Source organism: Gossypium hirsutum, chromosome D11 (assembly GCF_007990345.1).
Source record: "Gossypium hirsutum isolate 1008001.06 chromosome D11, Gossypium_hirsutum_v2.1, whole genome shotgun sequence".
Classification (NCBI taxonomy): domain Eukaryota; kingdom Viridiplantae; phylum Streptophyta; class Magnoliopsida; order Malvales; family Malvaceae; genus Gossypium; species Gossypium hirsutum.
Genome location: NC_053447.1, coordinates 59,289,351 through 59,311,324, shown reverse-complemented (window position 1 = coordinate 59,311,324; position 21,974 = coordinate 59,289,351). Strand labels below are relative to the sequence as shown.

At 36.3% G+C, this 21,974-nt stretch overlaps 2 protein-coding genes across 9 annotated transcripts; both read right to left on the bottom strand.

The window, feature by feature from the left end:
• Window positions 1-895: 895 nt before the first annotated feature.
• LOC107943061 (protein MON2 homolog) lies at window positions 896-21,715 on the bottom strand. 3 transcript variants are annotated; one of them, XM_041104601.1, is made up of 44 exons: window positions 21,410-21,715; window positions 20,665-20,850; window positions 20,467-20,556; window positions 19,886-19,959; window positions 19,601-19,756; window positions 19,228-19,345; window positions 18,977-19,032; window positions 18,833-18,887; window positions 18,677-18,733; window positions 18,452-18,553; window positions 17,934-18,014; window positions 17,779-17,831; window positions 17,198-17,267; window positions 11,924-11,987; window positions 10,945-11,093; window positions 10,734-10,861; window positions 10,585-10,642; window positions 10,209-10,306; window positions 9,174-9,261; window positions 8,997-9,062; window positions 8,858-8,917; window positions 8,483-8,569; window positions 7,995-8,181; window positions 7,710-7,753; window positions 7,494-7,622; window positions 7,250-7,381; window positions 7,106-7,158; window positions 6,909-6,957; window positions 6,702-6,760; window positions 6,439-6,578; window positions 6,169-6,350; window positions 5,378-5,506; window positions 5,214-5,299; window positions 4,973-5,088; window positions 4,742-4,854; window positions 4,493-4,616; window positions 4,172-4,293; window positions 3,471-3,657; window positions 3,152-3,380; window positions 2,583-2,907; window positions 2,292-2,431; window positions 1,700-1,824; window positions 1,390-1,591; window positions 896-1,243 (listed from the first exon to the last, which is right to left on the bottom strand). In XM_041104601.1, exons 1-44 carry the CDS (start codon window positions 21,512-21,514, stop codon window positions 1,156-1,158), a joined length of 4,962 nt encoding a protein of 1,653 aa, XP_040960535.1. In that variant the 5' UTR covers window positions 21,515-21,715; the 3' UTR covers window positions 896-1,155. The 3 variants fall into 3 exon arrangements, with proteins under 3 accessions (XP_040960535.1, XP_040960536.1, XP_040960537.1); XM_041104602.1 differs by lacking the exons at window positions 19,601-19,756; window positions 19,886-19,959; window positions 20,467-20,556; window positions 20,665-20,850; window positions 21,410-21,715 and having other exon boundaries at window positions 19,236-19,298; XM_041104603.1 differs by lacking the exons at window positions 19,228-19,345; window positions 19,601-19,756; window positions 19,886-19,959; ... (1 more) ...; window positions 20,665-20,850; window positions 21,410-21,715 and having other exon boundaries at window positions 18,677-18,753.
• LOC107945962 (uncharacterized) lies at window positions 15,239-17,191 on the bottom strand. Of its 6 annotated transcripts, none has more exons than XR_005920680.1 (3): window positions 15,767-17,191; window positions 15,531-15,685; window positions 15,239-15,450 (listed from the first exon to the last, which is right to left on the bottom strand). XR_005920680.1 is itself a non-coding variant. In XM_041104604.1 (3 exons), the coding sequence occupies exons 1-2, from the start codon at window positions 16,755-16,757 to the stop codon at window positions 15,636-15,638; spliced, it is 1,041 nt and encodes a 346-aa protein (XP_040960538.1). In that variant the 5' UTR covers window positions 16,758-17,191; the 3' UTR covers window positions 15,239-15,450; window positions 15,621-15,635. The 6 variants fall into 6 exon arrangements, 3 of the variants coding, with proteins under 3 accessions (XP_040960538.1, XP_016735626.1, XP_016735625.1); XR_005920681.1 differs by having other exon boundaries at window positions 15,547-15,685; XR_005920682.1 differs by having other exon boundaries at window positions 15,556-15,685.
• Window positions 21,716-21,974: the final 259 nt, after the last annotated feature.

The window sequence follows — 21,974 nt, the reverse complement described above, 5'->3', positions numbered from 1 at the left end:
TTTAAAATTAGAAGGTATTGAGGTGTTTGGATAGCTAGGAAATCAGCAAGTATGAGTTAATTTTGAGAGAAAATATCATATTTGAATTTGAGAATTTTTTTTGAATGAGAAGCTAAACGGGAGGAAAGGGGCTTGAGGGGTCTTTAAAGGGAGAAGATGAGCAATTTTTCTTTTTTTAAAAGGAAAATTTTCCTTTTAAAAACTCTCAATTTTCCCTTTTTTTCAAATCCTAATTTTCACCGCTTAATCCTAATTTTCACCACCTAATTTTAGACCCAATAATTATTTTAATTTTTATTATTACCATTATTATTTAATTAATTATTTTATCCTATTTTAATTTTTATGATATTAAACCCGATATTTCTCTCGAGCCCATAACTTAATACTCAATTCTACCAACCCGATTTTCAAGATGTGACATGAATTACCTTGATAGTGATCTAACCTTTGTTCGAAATCATGTTCAAACTCAGCTAAGGCTTTGTTAATCACGTTCATGTTGCAAATCAACTTGCTGTACATTAACCAAGCCACCTCTTAAGCAAGCATTTACCCGATGCCCGGTGAAGGGGTGTATTAATGTGTCTCTTGGGTAGTATCCATTTGGTGTTTTGAATAAGTCTCCTTGATGTATGGAAGTACTTCTTGGGGTTACTAGTTTTAGTTGGTTATTTATTTATGTACCTAAAACAGGAAATCCTTCAATAAGAAATGCAACAATTATTCTCTTTTTCATTGAGACTTCACAAAATGTACCAATTCTACTTTTTTTGTGGTGTTAGGATTGGAATTTTACCTTCTCTTCTTTCGGACACTCTTTTTTGAACTCAAATAATAGTTTGTACGAACTTCAATAGCTAAAATTTTAAAGCACTTCTTCAACCAAAATAAATAAAAAGTCAATAATTTTGCATGTGACATATTACGCAAAAAAGTGAATATCCTCAGCTCACACTACTTTGAATACAACAAAACCTGGCCTTTGTCCTATAATATACAAACAAACTAATATACCAAAATAACAATGATAATAATAGAAAATCAGAGGATTAACCTATTCCAACCTCTCAAATTAACAAGCATGTAAAAGAATATGACTCGGTAGTACATTTTTTATCCCAAAAAAAGAAAAAAGAGCAAAACGTTTGTGTATCAACAGCCTGTGTTAACTTTCTCTAAAGTCAGTTCCTTTGCAATGAGTTTGAGCAAATCTTTTACCAGCTCTCTTACTCTACCTTCCCTGCCCATCCAAATGCATTATAGTTCGGTTTAGTCAGAATTACGGATAAAGAAATTGTTAAATGGAGAAGTGAATTCCATTAAAATAAAAACAATGTAATCGCAAACAATGTCTAATTTCAGTATAGATCTACTTATTACTCTCACCTCGATACAACTAGTTCGGAGAGGGAGGGAAAAAGAACAAGCAGATGTGGTTGCTTGCCAGAACTTCCCTCTGCTAGGGTACTTCTTAAATGGGGATTCAGAGGAAGAACTGATGCAGTGTCAGAATGAATCACGAGACGAGCTAGTTCCTGAAGGACAAAGATTACTTCTTCAAGCCTTACTGTTGGTAGAGGACGATCACCTGTAGGCAGATTAAAGTTCAGGGTTTCATACATTGGATCAGTAATTGAACCTAAGCAAAAGAAGTTAACATTTTAAGAATTGGATTACAAAAAGAAACTATACTTACCAACATCCTTTTCATCAGCTAAAAATCTATTTAAGATGCATTCACATCTCATCATGAGTACCATGATCACTAGTTTGCTGACCTCTGATCTCGTCAAACTCCAATTACCCTCTTCATCACTAAAGCTGTGAGAATGTTGTGACAAGATCAAAAGATTGAAATAAAGCAGACATCAAAGGCTATATAATCCATTCCAGAGATAAGGAGATGCTCACAGCAAGAATAGAAACAAGATGAATTCTATGCTGCTATGACTCTTCAAGTTTTTGAAATACCATGTCCAACATATATCCAGACATGGTATGTAAATATGAACTTACAAGGATCCTCTAAATACATCAAAAAACTAGGAGAAAATCAAGTCTACCCAAATTCTTGTTACTAAAAGGAAATGAAAAAAATGCTACATATGGACATTTTTCTAGTTTGACAAGAAAACATTTTAATACAACTAGACTTTCTATAGGTTAAGTCTACAATGTGCACCATTTTGCTAATGCAACTGTGATCAGGCTTTATAATATCAGTTATAACATATGAAAGTTACCATAGGACATGGGACAAAATATAATACTAAATTGTCTTTTATTACCTGCTCAGGGAAAATAATGTCTGTAAGCATTTCAAGGAAAACCTACTACAATGGAGAGGCATAAGTTCCACAGTCTCAACAGGTAAAGAGTATGTACGAGATGCACAGCGGTCCAAGGTAGAAACAAGTCGTTGCAGAATCTGTTAACATAAACAAAAGAATTAGGACTTTGAACTAACACATCAGAGTCAGCTATCTTTAATCAAAAAGTAGAACCGATTTTAGGTGGTAAAAAGCAAAATAAAAAAACTAGAACTTGAGCTAACGATGCTTTATAAGGGGATTGCTTACCTCAATAGGGGCATCAATTGGGGACTTAAGAATCTGCTCACCCAGAATGTCTACAATGGTCATCTCAAGGGACTCATCATCCTTGAGTGTGGCAGGTGAGAGGGAATTGGAAGGAAGAGCACGCCCACAATAACCCACAAGAAATATTTCATAGACATCAGCAACTTTTTTCCATATACGCAACCTTGCGGGCTTACTAAATTTTGAATCTGGTCCACTGTCCACGGTTGTTTCGCTGATATCACCAACAAGCATACGATTAAAGCCCTTAACAGCTAATCTCCAAAGTGAATCATCGGGATTGTCTCTTCTCGTTGTCATTGACCTAACAAAATTAACAATTATAGAAGCAATTAAAAAATAATTACTTCAGTCCCTATAACAAACTCAAGAAACAGATATAAAGGAGTATATTTGTTCTTTGGGCAGATACCAAAATCAGATTCTATCAATTAAACAGACACAAATATCGATTACCTACCGCTTGCAGATATTAAAACCTAGAAAATAGACTGTAAAAATAGTCACAGTAGAAAATATTACGCATCAGCAAATGCAGTATCATATACCTCCCAAGGCTATGTATAACTTCCGGAAAAATGATATACTTTTCAACTGCTGGAGCTTGTAGAATGAGATCTACCAGAACGGGAATAAGTTTTTCTGCCAACAAATAACTGGGGATATTAACTGTTGCTTCTTGAGCAGAACTGGAGGTCGGAGATGGAAGTTCAGCCTTCTGCACAGAGGCAGAGGCAGTATCATTGGGCGTCTCACACTTCATTTTCACATTAACATCTGCAGAAATAATACATAAAATCTGAGCTTCTCGTTTATCAAGGTATAGTCAAAGATTTCAGATCAACTGCAGTGAAGCCTTTTCTGTACCTGGAATATGATCACTAGTGCTAACTTCTCCTGCCTCCTCTTCCTCACCCTGTGGAGGAGAATCTTGGCCTGGAAGATATTGTAAGAGTTCTCGTAGAAGAATGAGCCACATTGAAGAAAGGTGCTCAGCTGGGCGTAACATTGGCAAGACTTCCAGCACAGTTCGTAACAAATGAGGAACGTGTCCCTGCAAAAGTGCAGCATAAATTCATGCAAATGAATGCTACAAAATATTCAAAGCAGCTTTTGGGTTTGGGATTATTTGTCTTGTAAATACTCTGTGATTTAGTGGGCCACCTCCCTTCGACCCATTTCTATAAGGGGGTGGCACTACCAATTAGGCTCTAAGGCTACAACTAACACAGTAACTGTTATGGTCAATTCAAAGCCACAGCCAGTCCTCATAGAAAAAAGAATCCATAATTTGCCAAAAATGCATGGAAATATTGGAAGTTCACAACAAGAACAAAGGATTACTTAAACAACTTCTTCAAACAATGAACCCAGGCCAGCCCATAAAATATCAAGGTTAAGATGAGGAAAGGGAAGATTTAGCTGGTGTCAAACCCAGTAAGCGCACATAATTGTTGATCGTTGCTACATCTAGTAGTTGATTTTGACATTTCAAACTCCTATCTTATTTTCAAGAACCAAAAGAGATATTGAACTATAAAATAAGCTTTGTTCATAAAAACACTTACAGGCTCAGCTTCACAGTTGTCACTTTTTGTCACAGTCTGCTTGATTGCTAAACCAATGATTGCAAGCAACCGTTTGTACATTTGATCATCAAACATCCTTTGTGCTTGCACATACAGTTCTCCTATCAAGTTTGAAGAAATTATAAAATACATAAGCATATCCAAAACATGGTTCTTCATTTTGGAGTTGGAATTAATGTAACAATTATCTGTCTTGTAAATCAATTTGTTAACTTAAGAGGTGAATGATTCGTATAATTGTGCATGCATTTTACTTTATTTTTGCAAATAAATTCAACTAAGATAAAAATAGAAGATTACCAAGACCGAGCAAAACCTCCTGCTTCGCCTTGATAGTTGTACTACCATTGTAGTTTGGTGATTTTTGAAGAAAAACCTCATAGACATCTAGTACTGAGACAAGGTAAGGTGTTGGAAAGTTCCCCTAAAAAGAAAGTATTTACTTTATGGCATAAGTGAGTATTTTAACAGGGTTTTGAAGAAGTTGAATGAAATTAGCTAACTTCAAAGCATGAATTTCCACTATAGATGATAAAGTTTTAGAAGCACCTTGCTGCAATGACCAAGCACGGTTGTCTGTAAACAATTTATTGCTGCAAGAGAAACCTCTTTACTACAATTGAAAATGCTATTTTTTACAAAGAGAAGCAAAGATTCCCACCCTGCAAAAAAAAAGTGAATTTTCTGGGAAATCTTAGCAGCAAGGAAAAGAAAGGGGGGGTGGCAGCGCTGGAAAGATGAAACTATAGATTCATCAAAGGAACCAAATTATGGTCATACCCGACCAGAAATTGTTTAAGCTTCTGAGGAAAGGAAAGAAAGAACGCAACAATCGTGCTATTCCACTGAAGACTAGTACAAGTGTTTCATCCCATTGTTTCTGAGCTGTGTTCCGACTACATTTATTTTTTTAAGGATCAGAAAGTCATATAGCAAGAGAAATGACTGTCTATAATTATGATAAAAGAATGTAAACTGATTACATATGTATAGATACATGCAGCCAGAATTATTTTATTACCTATGATGAATAAGCATGTGAACTGCTTTTCCTCCTCGAATTCCAAGTTCTTTCCCTTGCCATTCATCCTTTGATGAAGTTGCTGCCTGCAAGCAAAATCCTTGAAGCCTATTTACAAAGTTAAGTAAAAGTCTTTTTGTGTCCTTGACAGCTGATTACCCTACCATATGGGAAACACGATCTAATGTTGGGAAAACATAATTCCAGAGACAGTCCTCCCACATGCTTTCTGAAAGTTTTTGCCCATGACCTCCAAGAATTTGAAAGAGTGTCCTGATAGCTGAATTTCTAACCTACATTATACGTTAAACTTAACATAATTAAAGGATTTAAATATCCAATGGCAATCAAATCACAGCTTGAATCCAAATAAAGCCCAACAGGAGGATTTCAAAAGGTTTGAATATGACAATAGAAGGTAACGAGAAGGTTAACTATAACAAGAATTAAAAATGTCGAGGAGAATAAATTTTCTTGTCTAACAGATCTTGTCAAGCCTCCATTGTTAACTAGCATCACTAAAGCCTGTTACTTGAATACATCAAACTTCAAGTTAAGCATAGGAAGCTAGTCAATTCTTGAATGAGATACACATCTTTGAAAAACCAACATCTTACAGAGAAACTGAACCTGTTAAGAAACTACCAGCTTCAAAGCACAGGTACTAAGCATTTACGTTTAAATAAAAATATTAGCATTTTTATGCAAGGTCTCCTCTCCAAGAAAAGACTTTCCAACAGCCACATATCTAATGTGGACCATCAAACATATCTCACCATGAGCAACACAGACATAGATATTACCCAATCTCAATATTTTCATTCATCTGTTTATTTCCTGGTTGCTAGGATTTTAGGAAATTCTTTAGCACCTAGCACCAGTTGATTTGTAGAATGAGAATTGCAGAAACAGAAATAAAACATAAACACCATTATAACAGGAAAGTTAATCGTACCTCTGGCCTTTCATCAGCTCCAAGTTTTTGAAGCAATGAGAAAACAGAGACTATCAACTTATCTCGGTCCACCATATTGGCTGAGGGAGAATGGCTGTTCATGTCAACAGATATATTGTCTGTCTGCTCTTCCCCATTTTGACCATCCATTTTATTTGAAACAGAAATAACCTCCATAATTTCTGTAGTTGTTTCCTGAGTGTAAATTAATACCACTCACAAGAACATGCACTCAAACAATGATGAGATAAAAGTATAATGGCACTTTACCTGTTTCCTTCTCTTCTGCAGACTCATGTGACAATCCCTTCACAATAAAGTCCGTTGTAGTCCATAATAGCCCAATTGCAGTCAAGCTTATATTCAACTCGGTTTTTTGAGCACCATATGCTCCAGTAACATCAATACATCTGCAATTTTCAGATGCATATTTTGTTACCCTCTAGTATTGCACGTGTCCTTCCAATGGTCAAAATAATCTTGTAAAAATAAACCAATAAAACAATTAAAAATTTAATCACCCGGGATCTTACACATTGAGATAGTCTGGAGGTATGGATGAAAGTCCATCATTCATAATCACACGCAGGCTCTATATAGTAAAAGAAAAAGTTAGGTCGAACTTACTTTATAGAACCAACCATAATATCAGCATGTATGTGCTTGTGTAACGAAGGAAAGACGATTTCAGAAGATTAATATGAATTTCCCCAACATTTCTCAGGCAAAGATTCACAAACCTGGAAACCCAGAGTGACAAGATCCTTTTCAGATGCATCTGCAACTGACCTAAATGAGAGAAAAAGAAGAGATGACTGACAAAACAGAACCAGATAAAATGAAGTAAATTATCAGAAATCTCAGAATGCCTAACAACACCCCCCCCCCCCAACGACAAAAAATAAAGTGGAAGTAAACAGCAGAGAAGAAGGCAAACCTCAACAATTCAAGTATATCAGGCCAACAGTATCGCAATTTTTCTCCGCACCTCTGGGAAAGCATTTGTAATTAAAAACAAAATGAGCATAGTTGACATGTAATTAACTTAAGCTTCAATCAGTTTCCCTGCTGTAGCATATACCTCCAAGACATGCAGAAGAATTTTCAATGACCCAGCACGGACATCAATGCTTTGAGAAGAAGAAAATAGGACCCTCAGAGGAGAGATGACAGCAGATTCAAGCAGCCTTAGTTCTGTTTCATTACTTTCTAACTACACACACACACACAGAGAAGAGTAACTATAAGCAGCATGAATATACATACACACACAAATATGTCCTCAAATTATATAGTTAATCCAGTCATAAAAAAGAAGTTCTCACATCCTGAGAATTGTCATCAGATCTGGACAATGCATGATCTTCATTTTCAGAACCTAAAACAGCACAAATTGATTGATCCAACGCATCAAGTGCCATGTTTCTCAAATGCTGATTAGAATTGTCAGCAAGCTGCAGCATTTCTTTTTGTCATGAAAGATCTAAACTCTAAATAATGCTAGCATTACTCATTGAATGAGAAGTATAAGTTATGATCACCTCAAGAAAGTGCCCAACAACTTGATCCCACAATGGTAAAACACCTATACCAGGAAAAAATCGATAAAAATTTAAGCCAAATTTTTCTTCATATTGCTGAAGGTTTTGGTAGTTACGCTCTTTATAATAAGTTAATAACAAACATAAGCATGAAGAGCAGATAAATCTGCAAAAATTCAAACATGGGAAGATTTGTGAATATTGATGTGAGGCATGAACCTATGATAATGTCATCTATTATGATTATGAAACTTCAAGAAACATCAGCAAAACCATACTACTTACGGTGAAGATTGTTGACAAGGATGGATATCATTCTTTCAACTGAAAAATTGATACTCCCAATTTTCTGACTTGTTGATGGTCCAAAACCACTTGAAGTGTCAAGCATGCATTGATGTGACAATTGACAAAGTGCAGAAAGAAGTGACTTAACAGCAGATATGTGCATAAGTGCTGAGCTCTCGAACAGCTTTCAAGAAAAAAACAGAAGGTTAGATAATGCACCTTATTATTACTTATTTACAAGATAGAAAGGGTAGTGGAAACTAGAAGGAAAAAAAATGGAAGAAAAACATAAAACAGGTAGTTCCAAATATTCTGGAACACCATCCACTTTTTACAATGGATTTTTGAAAATCCTCAAAGTTTGGCCATTGACTACATAAGAGAATATGGACAAAAGGAACAGTCAAGGTCAAAATTTTCCATTAGAGTTCCCCAAGCCTTTATCAGCTATTATACCACTACCAAAAAGTACTAGTTTCTAATACCTGAGAATTTAAAGAGGAGAGAATACTGAAATCACTGTATTGACCAGATGATGCTCTTGTAACTCTTGGCACAGATGTAGAAACTTCCTGTAGTTACAAAAAATAAGAGATTTTTACAGTTTAATGAGTGTATTGATATAAACTCTGTTCAAATGCCAGAACTCAAGGAATGGGTTAACAATTTAAAAAATCACTTTCAGAACACCAAGACGTAATTGAGCTGTCTCAAGGGAAACAAGGCATCAGCAATAGGGAAACTATTGCTTATTCCAGTATAATGGTGTTGAAACTACTAACTTTATTTTATTGAATGACAACAAGATGGACACGGGATGCTGCTGAAAAAATTACACCTAAAAATGCTTCCCAAATTACCTGTGTGGCGGCATGTGGCGAATGGATTGCTCTGTCCAGTGCAGACAAAGTTTCCAACACCTACATTTATATATCATAAACAATCATAATTTTGAACTCTCACCAAGTTCAGAAAGATATAAAAACCAGACCAACATACCAAAACCCAAGAGGGGCCCAACACATTATGTAGTCTATGAGCAATGTTGAAGAGAGTCCTCAAAGCCTGGGTCATGAGTGCAATTAGAACCAAGTATCTTGTTCGAGAGTGTTTAATCTGTTATATGATCTGGAAAATTAAGTGAATATACCATACTCACGAAACCATTCAGGATACCTGCACGTTCTTTGGTGTAAGGACAATGTTATCTCTCTGGTCAGAATTTATATCAGAACGTTTTGATGCAGGAGAGAGTAATACGCCACTGAAATCTCAATTTTAAGCATTGTCAGAATGCTAGTACAACCTTTAAGAGGATACACTACAAATATTTCTACAACAAATTATGCATGTATCACCTTTAAAAAGAACACTTAAGCATGCTAAACAATTGCATAAAATGTTTAAAGAGAAAATACCAAACAATGTACATTAGATTAAATGTGCCAATAGTTAATACCAAGCTTATTTTGAAGAGCAACCCAAACGTCAACATTTGTAAAAAAGTGCAAGAGCATAAAAACGAAACCATCATGAGAGTTGTCTTAAGATATTAACATCATGATCTTAGATTTATAAAAGCCCCACACCATCACAATTGTATTCGGAAGCTTTATCGTGACTTATTGATGGACTCATGAGGAACTTTGCTTGTAGCTTCTCTTTTACAAGGAATCAATGGGTCTCTTCTAGTGAAGTTATTGATTACATCTTTCACTTCAAGCTACCTAATTTTCTATATTTTAATGCTGGCAATCCTGCCTTTTATATTTATGCTTCAAACAATTTCCAAAGGCATTGTGCCATTTGCTAGACTAGTAGCTTAATCTTCCAGATTTTGCTAAATCCCCATATTGGGTCTCTTCCATTCCATGGCTTTGTTACTAGTCACCTTGATAGCAGTGGCTATGATTTCAAAAAACCTTAAAAGCAAATGGGGTCACTCTTAAGCAACAATGAGAATAAATAGATTTCTCTTATTGATATTCTTTCCAGTGTTTTTGTTGCAAGAAACGGAGGACAAAATTAATAACACTATTTTGTCAAAAAACTGATTAAGAACACCTTAAAAAGGGGGATTCAGGGAGGATGGAGACACAGTATTACTTTTGAAACCAAAATAACCTGTACACTAGACCCCAAACCTCCCTAGGAAAAAAAGGGAAACAACCTTTTCAGAAACCAGAAACCACTGTAATCATTAAGCCATACCTTCTTCTTTCCACTTCGTTTGGGAAATTGATCGTAAATTTGCAAAGTGATGCTAAGAAAGAATTTAAAGGCTCTATGGCATGAAGTACTCCACATGCCTGCAGAATATTCAAAAAGGGTCAGCAGAAACGATCATCTTGCATTGGAACACCCATATCTAAATAAATAGAGTCCATTAGAAAATTTAGGCCTCTACTGCAGTGAACAAATATTAATAGTTAGCCGGTGACTACGAGTGAAAACAACTATAAGTTGCTTTTGAAAGAACTAAAACACAAATTATCCAACCCATAGGTATTAAGGCTTAGTTGAATTGATAGAAATAGCAGTCAAAACTAGCAGACAATTTATAATTTATTATGCAATATAGGGTTACCTGAGTAAATGCCTGATACCCCTTTAATATTTCCAACACAATAGCCTCTCCTTGAGACCTTCAAATTGAACTAGAATTAGAATGCATACACACCTGGTTTTGCTTGAGAGAAACAGAAACACAAACTCAGAGAAAAAAGTTCACCCAACCTTGCTAAAATAAGGGACAGAGCATCAAGAATAGTCAACCACAATGAATCAACCATTGAAATACAGAGAACTGCAGTTTTTCCTGTACATTTTGCTGAAGGTACATAATCACATCTAGGAGATTCAAGCTGCTTGCATCAAGAGAATAGAAAATTTGGTAAAAAACGAAAAGCATACAACATTATATAAGACAGGACACATTCCCACTTACCTCCCCAGCATCCACAGCTTCATCAGTCAGTGAAGCTACAGTAAAGACAACACCCAGCAAACCTTCAATTGCCAAAGAAATAGCATGTGCCTCGCTAGCAACCAGGACTGCAGCATTTGATGCATCATTGTCAAGACTCCACTCAATTCCTGCCAATCACAAACCAACATCACAGTAATATAGTTATTAAGCAAGAAACTATGGAATAGTTGTAAGTCTAGATACCAATGTACTGTTAATGGAGGGGATGCATCTGATACATCAATCCATTTAACTAAGAGAAGGACATCTCTAAAGTCTAAAAACTAACTATCTGCATATATATTGAGCTATGAGCTGTGTGCGATGAAACCAATATGACCTAGGAAATTTCTATTGTATTTCAAAGATTTGGCCACCAGTGATACTCATTTACAGATTTTTCAACAGGATCATTCTTTTTACAGATGTATTTTTACAGATAAGTAACTAAATGTAGCAGTTAAGAACACTACAGGGTGGCACTGCTGAAGAATTTCAGTTCTAGTAATAACAATCCGTCGCTACTTATGCAAAATAAAACAAAAAAGCCACTACCACATTTGCAATCACTGTAATACTCAGTTCTATGAAATTATTTCCTTTCATTCTTCCAGACAGGAAGATGGACACATTTCATATTTTCAATCTTCTACATTCTAGCAGTTTGAATTCCAAGTAATTGCAAATGTCAAAAAGAAACCATGTCATCTTTGGAAAACAGTGGCAACGCATTTTTTTTTCTTAATTCCAAAGTTGCTGGATCAAATGAAACAAAAATACAAGTCTTGAAAAGAAGAATAGGGTTTGCCATGGTGAAACAAATTATGAAATAAAGAACATCTTCAATTTCTCATTTTATCAGCAGATACTAAGGATAAACATAGCCAACGATAGCAAAGCACATTGGACAAGATGAACTACAAATCCAAAATTTAAAACAAGAAAGAAAGCATATCACCTTTAGCTTTGCTACTGAACATCCCTGCAACTGCTGCCAGGCTCTCTTCACTTGTCTCAAGAAACTAACAGATAGAAAATGATGTTAGAGAAGGGTTTAATGTGTCCTCAGGTATCTCATCTGTACTAAAATAAACTCCCCAAGTTGAAAGTGTCTAAATGTAAAAACTCACAATGAACAAGAAAATAGTCCAGTTATCATAAGTTACTAGACAAACAGTTGATGAAGTCACGGCAGAGCCAACAGATGATAGAGAACAAAAATTGAGAAAGAAATATGGCAGGGTTGAAGTGAAGGAAAATGTCGAAATTTTAATCTTACAGTAAGCTAAAATTTATTCAACCTCACAAAAATTGAAAAAACTCGGAGGAAAAATATTCTGTGTTTTTCTACTGCTTTAGTTTACAGATTATAAAGAGAGGAATAATTATTTTAAAGGAAACAATTCCTAATTTCCTAAGAATCAGTAACTGAGATTAGTTTCTATTTACAAGGTAACTACTAGTAATAAGGTAAGGTTTCTATTCTTAATTATAGGGATTCCAACACTCCCCTCAAGCTGGAGTGTAGATGTTAATCAAACCCAACTTGCCAATAAGTTCTTCAAACATGTTTCTGTTCAAACTTTTAGTTAACATGTCTGCAACTTGTAGTCTAGTAGGTAGGTAGGTGATGTATACTTCTCCTCAGTGTATTTTTTCTTTTATAAAGTGACGATCTATTTCCACATGTTTGGTCCGATCATGATGCACAGGATTATGTGCTATGCTGACAGCAGCCTGGTTGTCACAGTACATCTTCATAGGTCTGGTATAAGGCACTTTTAGTTCTCCCATAAGTCTTTGTATCCAAATTCCTTCGCATATACCATGAGATAGTGCTCGATACTCTGCCTCTGCACTGCTGCGTGCTACCATAGACTATTTTTTGCTCCTCCACGTCACGAGATTACCCCAAACATAACTACAATAGCCGCTTGTAGAGCATCTATCATTAACAGAACCTGCCCAGTCTGCATCAGTGTAGACTTCCACGCTTCGGTTGACAGTCTTCTTGAAGTACAGACCTTTACCAGGAGTTCCTTTTAGATATCTTAGTATTCTATATGCAGCTTCCAAGTGCTTCTCCCTCGGGGCATGCATATACTAACTAATAACACTCACACTGAAGGCTATGTCTGGACGGGTGTGAGACAGGTAGATGAGCCTTCCTACTAGACGTTGATATCTCCCCCTGTCGATTTCTTCTCCATCCTCATTAGTTCCCAATTTAAGGTTAAACTCCATAGGAGTTTCGGCTAGTTTGCTGCCCATCAAACCAACTTCTGACAGTAGATCAAGAACATATTTCCTTTGGGAAATGAAGATACCTTTTTTCGACCTTGCTACCTCCATACCAAGAAAATATTTAAGACTCCCCAAGTCTTTAAGTTCAAACTCTGTACCAAGAAATTCTTTAACCTCAAAATTTCGCTCGAGTCATTTCCTGTTAATATTATATCGTCAACATAAACGATAAGGATGCAGCATTTACCCTCTTTCGAGTGCTTGTAGAACATGGTGTGGTCTGCCTGTCCTTGAATGTAATTTTTGCTAGTCATAGCTTTTGCAAATCGGCTGAACCACGCTCGTGGAGATTGTTTCAGCCCATACAAGGATTTCTTCACCTTACACACTTGGTCCTTGTTTTCTTCAAACTCGGGTGGGAAATACATGTACACCTCCTCATTTAATTCCCCGTTGAGAAAAGCATTTTTTACATCCAATTGAGTCAAGTGCCAATCAAGGTTGGCAGCAAGAGATAGCAGAACCCGAACGGTGTTTAGTTTGGCAACTGGTGCAAACGTCTCATTATAGTCAAGACCATAAGTTTGGGTGAATCCTTTAGCCACAAGTCGAGCTTTGTATCGGTCAATATGGCCATCGGGTTTAAATATCGTAGTGAAAATCCATTTGCACCCTACGGTTTTTTTCCCTTTAGGTAGATCCGAGACTTCCCATATTTCATTGTTTTTGAGGGCCTTCATTTCTTCCATCACGGCTTGTCTCCACTCAGCTGATTCAAGAGCCTCTTCTATATTTTTTGGAGTTTTTACAGAATCAACATTAGTCACAAAAGCTTTGTAAGACTTAGATAATTTCCATAGGATACAAACCAAGAAATAGGATGTTGAGTGCAGCTCCTTGTACCCTTTCGAACTGCAATTGAAAGATAGATGGATGGTGACGGAGGTGGGACTTCTGTTTCAGAACAGTCCTCAGTTGGAGATGTAATTGGCACTGCTGTATCAGTTTCAGGAGAACGATTCCGTCGGGAATAAACCTGTATTTGTTGTTTTCCTTGATCAGGTGGCTGTTGTACTTCGGTGGAGGTATTGTTATCGGGAATGACGGTGTTAAATTCTTGCTACGCAAGGGAAACAACAACTAAATCTAGGATAGGTTTGTTTGTGATAGTAGTAGTAGGATCAGGAGGTATAATAAGGAGAGTATTAAGGGTCTCATCTTCATTAAACATCTCCCCCTGGAGATGAGATGCTGCAAAGTATGGTTCATTTTCAAAGAAGGTAACATCCCGAGAGACAAACATTCGGCGTAATGTTGGTAACACTTATAGCCTTTTTGTGTAGGGGAATATCCAATGAAGATGCAGGTGTGGGCCTGAGGATCAAGTTTGGATTGATTTGGTTGATGGTTATGGTCAAAAGCTTTACAGCCGAATATTTTGGCTGGAAGATTAGGAACATGAAATAGAGAGAAAGCCTTTAAAAGAGTATTTAGAGGTGTTTGGAAATTGAGGATCTTTGATGGCATTCGGTTTATGAGATAACAGGCAGTGAGGACAGCTTCTCCCCACAAGTATTTTAGAACATTCATGGTGAACATTATGGCTCGAGCCACATCAAGGAGATGACGATTTTTTCTCTCAGAGATCCCATTTTGTTGAGGAGTGTCAGGACAAGAGCTTTGGTGTATAATGCCTTAGTCAGAAAGGTATGGACTTAAGACAGAGTTAAAGTATTCTCTCCCATTGTCAGTACGGAGGGTATGTATGGTAGAGTTGAATTGGGTTCGAATCATTGAGTGAAAATTTTGGAATACTTTGGGTGTTTCAGATTTTTCTTTTAGTAGATAGACCCAACAGACCCTAGTATGATCATCAATGAAGGTTATAAACCATCTGGCCCCTGTAATATTTTTCACTCGGCTGGCTCCCCATAGGTCACTATGGATTAATGAAAAAGATTGGGACTAAATATGTGGTTTTAATGGGTATGGCACACGGGTATGTTTAGATAATTGACAAATTTCACACTTCAAGGAATTAATACTTTTATTTCGAAATAACAGCGGAAGATGTTTTTTCAAATACACAAAGTTTGGATGTCCTAACCTACGGTGCCATAACATAATAGTGTCCTCTTTTGAAGTGGATAGAGCCAATCCCCCTTGTGTACTGTTTTTATTCCAAATATATAGTCCATCATCAACTTTAGCAGTGCCAATCATCCTCCCCGATTTCTGTTCCTGTATCACACAACCAATTGCAGAAAATTCAGCAAGAACTTTTTCATCCTTAGTAAGTTTACTAATTGAAAGTAAATTACAGGACAAGTTTGGGACATGTAGGACTTTATCAAGAGAAAAACTCTCTGTCATTTGTACTTCTCCTATTCCAGCCACAGGTGAGTAAGAACCTCAGCTATGCGGATTCAGGATTTGTTATGACAAGGAGTGTAGGTGTGAAACAACGTGGAGTCACCTGTCATGTGATCAGAGGCACCCGAATTGAGTATCCAAGGAGATTGATTATTAAATTCAAAAGCAATGTTGTGGGCAGTACCTTGAGTGGCTAGAGATCCATGAGTAGTGGGAGTACCAAGTATCTTATGGAGAGTCTCAAGCTGTGTTTTGGTTAAGCGAACATCAAGATCATCTGCAGTAGTGGAGGATAACATGGCAGTCTTATTATCCTTCTGGTTTTTTTCAGGATAGCCATAGAGTTTGAAGCATTTTTCTTTTGTATGACCAACACGATTGCAGTGACTACACCATGGTCTTGTTGATCCAGAATCATTTCTGGCATGTTTTTGTGGCTGTGGACCTTTGGAGATGAGAGCAAAGGATTCAGTAGGACGGTTAGAAATCGGGGTCATAAGTTTAGGTTCCTTTGAATCTCCCATCATTACAAGACGACTCTTTTCTTCTCTTCTAACTTCTGCAAATGCTTCACCGATCGTTGGGAGAGGTGATCTTCCCAGAATTCGGCCACGGACCTCATCTAACTCACGGTTCAGTCCTGCTAAAAACTCATAAAGGCATTCATTGTTGAGATGGGTCATAAACCTGTTGTGTTCTAAGCCTTCACCCCAAACTGCCTCATAGTACATATCCAGTTCTTGCCACAAAATTTTCAGATTGTTGTAGTAGTGAGTTACCTCGAGTGATCCTTGTCGGATATCCTTTAACTTAATCTTGATCTCAAATATTTGGGAGGCATTTCCAAAATCTAAGTATTTTTCTTTGACTGCATCCCACATGTCTTTTGCAGTTTTGAAAAAAAGATAGGTGCGGCTTATATGGCCTTCCATCGAATTGATTAGCCAAGCCATTACAATTGAATTGTTGAGTTCCCAAGTGGCATAAGTAGGATCAGCTATGGTTGGTCGTGGAATTTCTCTATTGATGTATCCTAATTTGCCACGACCACGAATCACCATAAGAACTGATTGAGACCATTGCAGGAAGTTCTTCCCATTTAGCCGATGATTAGTGATTATAAGGGATGAATTAATTTCACCTTGAGTGATTCCCTGATTGATATTCTGAGTCATTTGTGATGTCTCAGTTTCAGAGAAATTTTCACTGATATCACCCGTTGGAGGACTAAATCGAAGGAATTTTTAGGAAGGGAAATTAGAAAAAAAATAGGATCGAATGAATCCTAAAGCTCTGATGCCATGAAAAAACTCAGAGGAAAAATATTCTGTGTTTTTCTGCTGCTTTAGTTTACATATTATAAAGAGAGGAATAATTATTTTAAAGGAAATAATTCCTAATTTCCTAAGAATCAGTATCTGAGATTAGTTTCTATTTACAAGGGAACTACTAGTAATAAGGTAAGGTTTCTATCCTTAATTATAGGGATTCCAACAAAAATCAAACAGTGAAACAAAGACAAACTACAGATTTTCAAATAAATACACCTAGAGACAATGTGAACAGGAAACTAAGAAAAACTGACATGATTGGAACTTATTGAACAATATTTCACCTGTACACTTGAAACAACTCGAGCAAGAGCTTTAACCATACCCTCCACGACATTTGTGTTCTTTGGATGCCTGAAAGAGCGAATTCATGAGATTACTCTTATTTTCCAAAAATTAACCAACTAGTGAAGAAGGGGCGGAGGGAAGAAACAAAAACAAACTTTGATATCTGAAATTGAGTAACAAATGACTAATTGAAATTTGAATTTAATCAAACCAACATATGCACTGACATGAGAAAAATTATAAAATTGGACATTAAGAATGATGTTTTGATCAAATTCACATCAAATTTTGGCTAATGGCACAACTGCAGCATTGGCCTCTTGAGACATGGACTGGGCAAAGGAATGCCACAAATTTGACCTAACTTCATAAAAGATACATCTACCATCCTGAGGATTAGTGGTGGCAGATAAGGACTGAGTCACCAATGACACGAAATTACAGTCCACGAAGAGTAGATTACGTTCAAAGCGCAAATAAATAAATAAAAGAAGAGGAAACAACATCAGCACTTAGCAGAGTTAAGAAACATGTATGCAACCAGACAGAGAAAAAAGGTGGATGGTACCGAGCTTACATATCAAAGTTTTGGAAAAGGATGCGTAATGTCCGTGCTTCCACACTAAAGCCCTGACAAATCCCATATATAAGTTTAGACAAATTTCAAATTTTAAACAATTTGTAAATAAATCATAAAAGGAAAATATGGCACATCTAAGTTGTTGATTTTACTCTTAGGATCTCGAGAACAAGAATTCGATGCCATAATGGCAGATCAAGAAAAGTTAATTTGATCAGCATGCTAAGGAAAACCTGCATACCACAAGAACTAGCAGAATTAGGAGTGCAAATACACAGAGGTGAACTGAGTGAAAATAATGTTGAAAAAAGGGTCTTAATTTTATCATAAACAGAAGGTATTAAACCAAAATGAAATTTACAAAAACTTAATACTAAAGGGTATGATACTATTAGTACATTAACTTAGTTATAGAGCCTTTTTACTAGTTGCCCTAACTTCCACTACCCAGTTACTTAATCCTCAGCTCTGAAGGAATGCCAAATTAACTTTCTCATCCACATTGAATCATTAGACTCTACTTAGCATTTCCCACCTATCTAAACTCTAGAACCACAGCCTGTTCCCCAGCACTTTCTAAATTGTTGACAAGTTTTACTTTTTACCTTTATTTTATCTACTACATCAGCATATAATTTCAAGAATGTAAAAAACTATAAATACAGCATACCTCACATTCCGTAATAAGAGATGAACTGTAAAGCTTGATAATATGAGCAACAGATCGTAAGACCAAGCGACAGAAATATGGCTCTCCAACTTCTCCTTCAAGCTGAATGCACATTCACAAAAATAAAACTGACGAATGCCCAAATAAATTCAAGAAAGCCCTTAAAAGGGGAAAAGCTCTAGTAGGCAAGAGATGGATTTTGTCACAAGAGACCAGAGAAGTTACCTCATAGTTGGTTCGGAGTGAAGTCATTAAAAGTGAACAAATTTGGTGCTGCAAGACCTGTTAAAGTACCACACAAACTTTACAACTATAAAAGTCTTACTAGCATGCTTAGACAAAAGAAGAAGAATATTTTCAGTCAGATAATTCCGTTATTACCTGTTCATAAGGAACCAAAATCTTGAACATTGCCACGTAATTGGATAGGATGAACCTGCAAAACAAAAGCATTAAGCGCAAATGTCCAGAAGAGACTAGAAGTTAAAGCACATAAATATGAAGAGGCAGAGACAGATATCTCACTCAAGTATATCAAGTGCAAATGTCCGTTGAAGAGAGCTAACATGCAACCAACAAGCCTACAAGGCAGAACCAAAAAGCAATCCCTATAAGAAGCTCTGTTCTAATTTGTCATTGTTATCAATGAAATGCAGTCAGTTCAAGGAATCATTAATAGAGTAAAAAATTCCTAAAACCCACTAGTAATCAATTCTAGAGAAGCAATCTGGTTATTAAAAAAAAAAACAATCTAACATTTTAAAATTAACACATACAGATCCACCTGCAGCAAGAGCTGTCAGGTCTTCAAGCAAACGAAGCCCTAGCTTCCCAGAACTAGTTGCGGTCTCCCTCATCAATGATGACTTTCTAGAAACAAAGTTGTTGTCCAACCTGTCAATGCATTGGTTAGTTTAGATGTTGACATGAACAAGAGTAAACCTTAGGCATTAAAAAAAAAACTACATAAAAAAATAAGAATGAAACAATATCTAGTTGGATGAGCATAGATACAAACAAAATGGTACTAATTGACATATGCACACCCACAAAGGATACCAGATATTAACAATTGCAGGACAAATATAAATATGGGAGAAGATAACAAAATGGTTTTGGTAAAGCATGAAATCCACAAAAACAACATACTCTGAATTATTCATACTGCGATTAACATCACCAGTAACTGAGCTTGTTCGAGATATGTAACTTCCAGAACCAAACTTTTCAGCTGGAAGAGACTCAACAAGGACAACATGTTCAAAAACCAAAGCTACCGCCTGCCTGAAGGTAGCAGCAGCAGTGCTGAAAATAAAAGGATTTTAGATGAAAAGGGAAAGTTAGTAAAAAATGAGGGAAGCATTGCTGCAAAATACAGAAGCCTATGAGGGGAAGGTTGCTAATGGAAACCTCTTGACCTATAGAACAACTTACTTCCGAACACTGTCAGAAGATCGATTGTTTTCAAGAAGTTGAAGACAAATGCCAAGAGCTTTAGCCATATTCTCCTGATAATTATGCAATAGACAAAACAGAACGTTAAGAAAACTGAACTTAATAATTAATTAATACAGCCATTTCTGAAGCCTCAAAGCTTTCAATGATTCCAATGTGTAATTACTGTTTACATGCAAAACATTTATTTTCTAAATTCATATTTATGTAGTTTATCTGGTGTTTCCGACTGCAATAAACGGATTCCTACTCAGGCTAGCCAATAGATACCTATGGGAAGTATACTCGATAAATTCCCAATAGAAACCTATGGGAAGTATGCTCAATATATTCTCACTACCAACATACCTTAAGATTATGCGCATAAATCCTATACAAGAATTAGTAATTCAATACAAATGCATCAAGTTATTGGCAAAATACTAAAAGTCTTGCTTATTCTTCAGTTAAGGAAATTTGTTTAACGAAATTCAGTCTGCCCATTTGCTGACTTCAGTTTAACCAGAACACATAGCATAAACCAGTCAGACAATGAAAACATGCGTGTAACCACAGTTCACCTCACTTTCAGGGTGCAACCGTGACTGAAATATTATTAATATAGTCTGTAGAGTCTTTAATTGAACACTCTCATCTGGCATTTCAGCATGCTGCAAGAAGAGCAACACAAATGCAAGATTTCAGTGGAACAAATTAACCATCCATAACTAAGTTTATGTTGAACATATAGCACAAAACAAATACAAGCATAAACTTACATCTTTTAATGTAGGAAGTATCTCATTGAGAACTGATGGGGCAACCGCATCATGAGATATGAGCTTTTGTAGACATGAAAGGCCAATAACACTAAGCTTGACAGTTTTAACCTCACATGCCATCAAAAAAATCCGCACTATATCCTCATTAAGAGAAATTTCACTGGGACTTGACAATGTCCGAAGCTGCAAAACAGATAAGTTTCAAACTCAGCTGCTACCAGCTACAGTCAGACAAATCAGTGTAGCAAAACAACATCTCCTCTAATGCTACTATTTCCACGTTATGCATAGGATTTACAGAGTGCTTCATAGAATTTGATAACTACAGGGTAATATCAATTTCCAAAGTTAAAGTGCCACTAACAGCATTATCTCCAAAAGAAAACCCTTCATTCAACGTCTGAACTTAGCTTAATTTTACTTTCAAAAAGATGATAAAGAGTCTAGAATCTAACCAAAATCTTGCATATCAAAACTTATGGGAACTTAGAGTCGAATTTTATATTTCGAAACAAAACAAAAAGCTCCACGGAATCAAATTAAAGCGAAATTGTAATATTGTAATAACTAGTAAGTTTTCATTGCTTTTGTCTTCTAACCTTTTTTCGCTTCTTCTGAGCAAACAAAAGACGCAATAAATAATCATTTCAAGCTTAAAACATCAGACTTGAAAATGTGACAAAATAAACTAACATATACAAGCAATTCTACTAAACAGCTGCATATAAATGTGAATTATGACCTTTAATATGGCGTGTTCAGCACCGTCCTTGACGGCGGGGTGGCGGCGTCGTGCTTCGGCGGAGAGAGCGCGGAGATCGGATTCAAGAACAGCCATGAAAGCCATCTCCTCAGAGCGCTCTCTGTCTCTCTCTCTTTCTAATTCTTGAATATGAATGAATTGCTAACCACTCAAATTTTAACGATGATAGAAATATACAAATTAATTGATCGAAATCGAAGAGCTCGGTCGCAGAAAAAAATGAAGAAAGTGAGCTTTGTAGATCTTGTTGTTCGAGTGAGAGATCTGTTGAGGAATGAGACTGTTCTCGCACGTGCGAATGTCACGTGTGGGATTGTTGAAAGAGAGAATCTGTTTGCCCGAATTAAAGTAGAGCCCGCCCAAATTTTGGTTGGGTTTTTCCGGGCTTTATCAACAAAATTTACAGGCCCAATTAACAATTTCACGTTAAAATTTTCTTGAAATAATAATAATAAGCTTTTTATTCAACTAGAATTGGCGGTGAGTGGAAATAAAAATATATTAAAAATAAATAAAATATAAAGATGGTTAAGAAATAAGTTGT

Excerpts from the sequence above, each read along its gene's own strand:
- LOC107945962 (XM_041104604.1), bottom strand. The coding sequence starts at position 16,757 with ATGACTCAGAATATCAATCAGGGAATCACTCAAGGTGAAATTAATTCA. Across the intron at positions 15,686-15,766 it reads TGGATCTCTAGCCACTCAAG|GTGACTCCACGTTGTTTCAC; the intron begins GTACTGCCCACA and ends ATCACATGACAG.
- LOC107943061 (XM_041104601.1), bottom strand. The coding sequence starts at position 21,514 with ATGGCTTTCATGGCTGTTCTTGAATCCGATCTCCGCGCTCTCTCCGCC. Across the intron at positions 19,757-19,885 it reads TCTTCTGACAGTGTTCGGAA|CACTGCTGCTGCTACCTTCA; the intron begins GTAAGTTGTTCT and ends TTTTATTTTCAG. Across the intron at positions 10,643-10,733 it reads CTGTCCCTTATTTTAGCAAG|GTCTCAAGGAGAGGCTATTG; the intron begins GTTGGGTGAACT and ends TTCAATTTGAAG.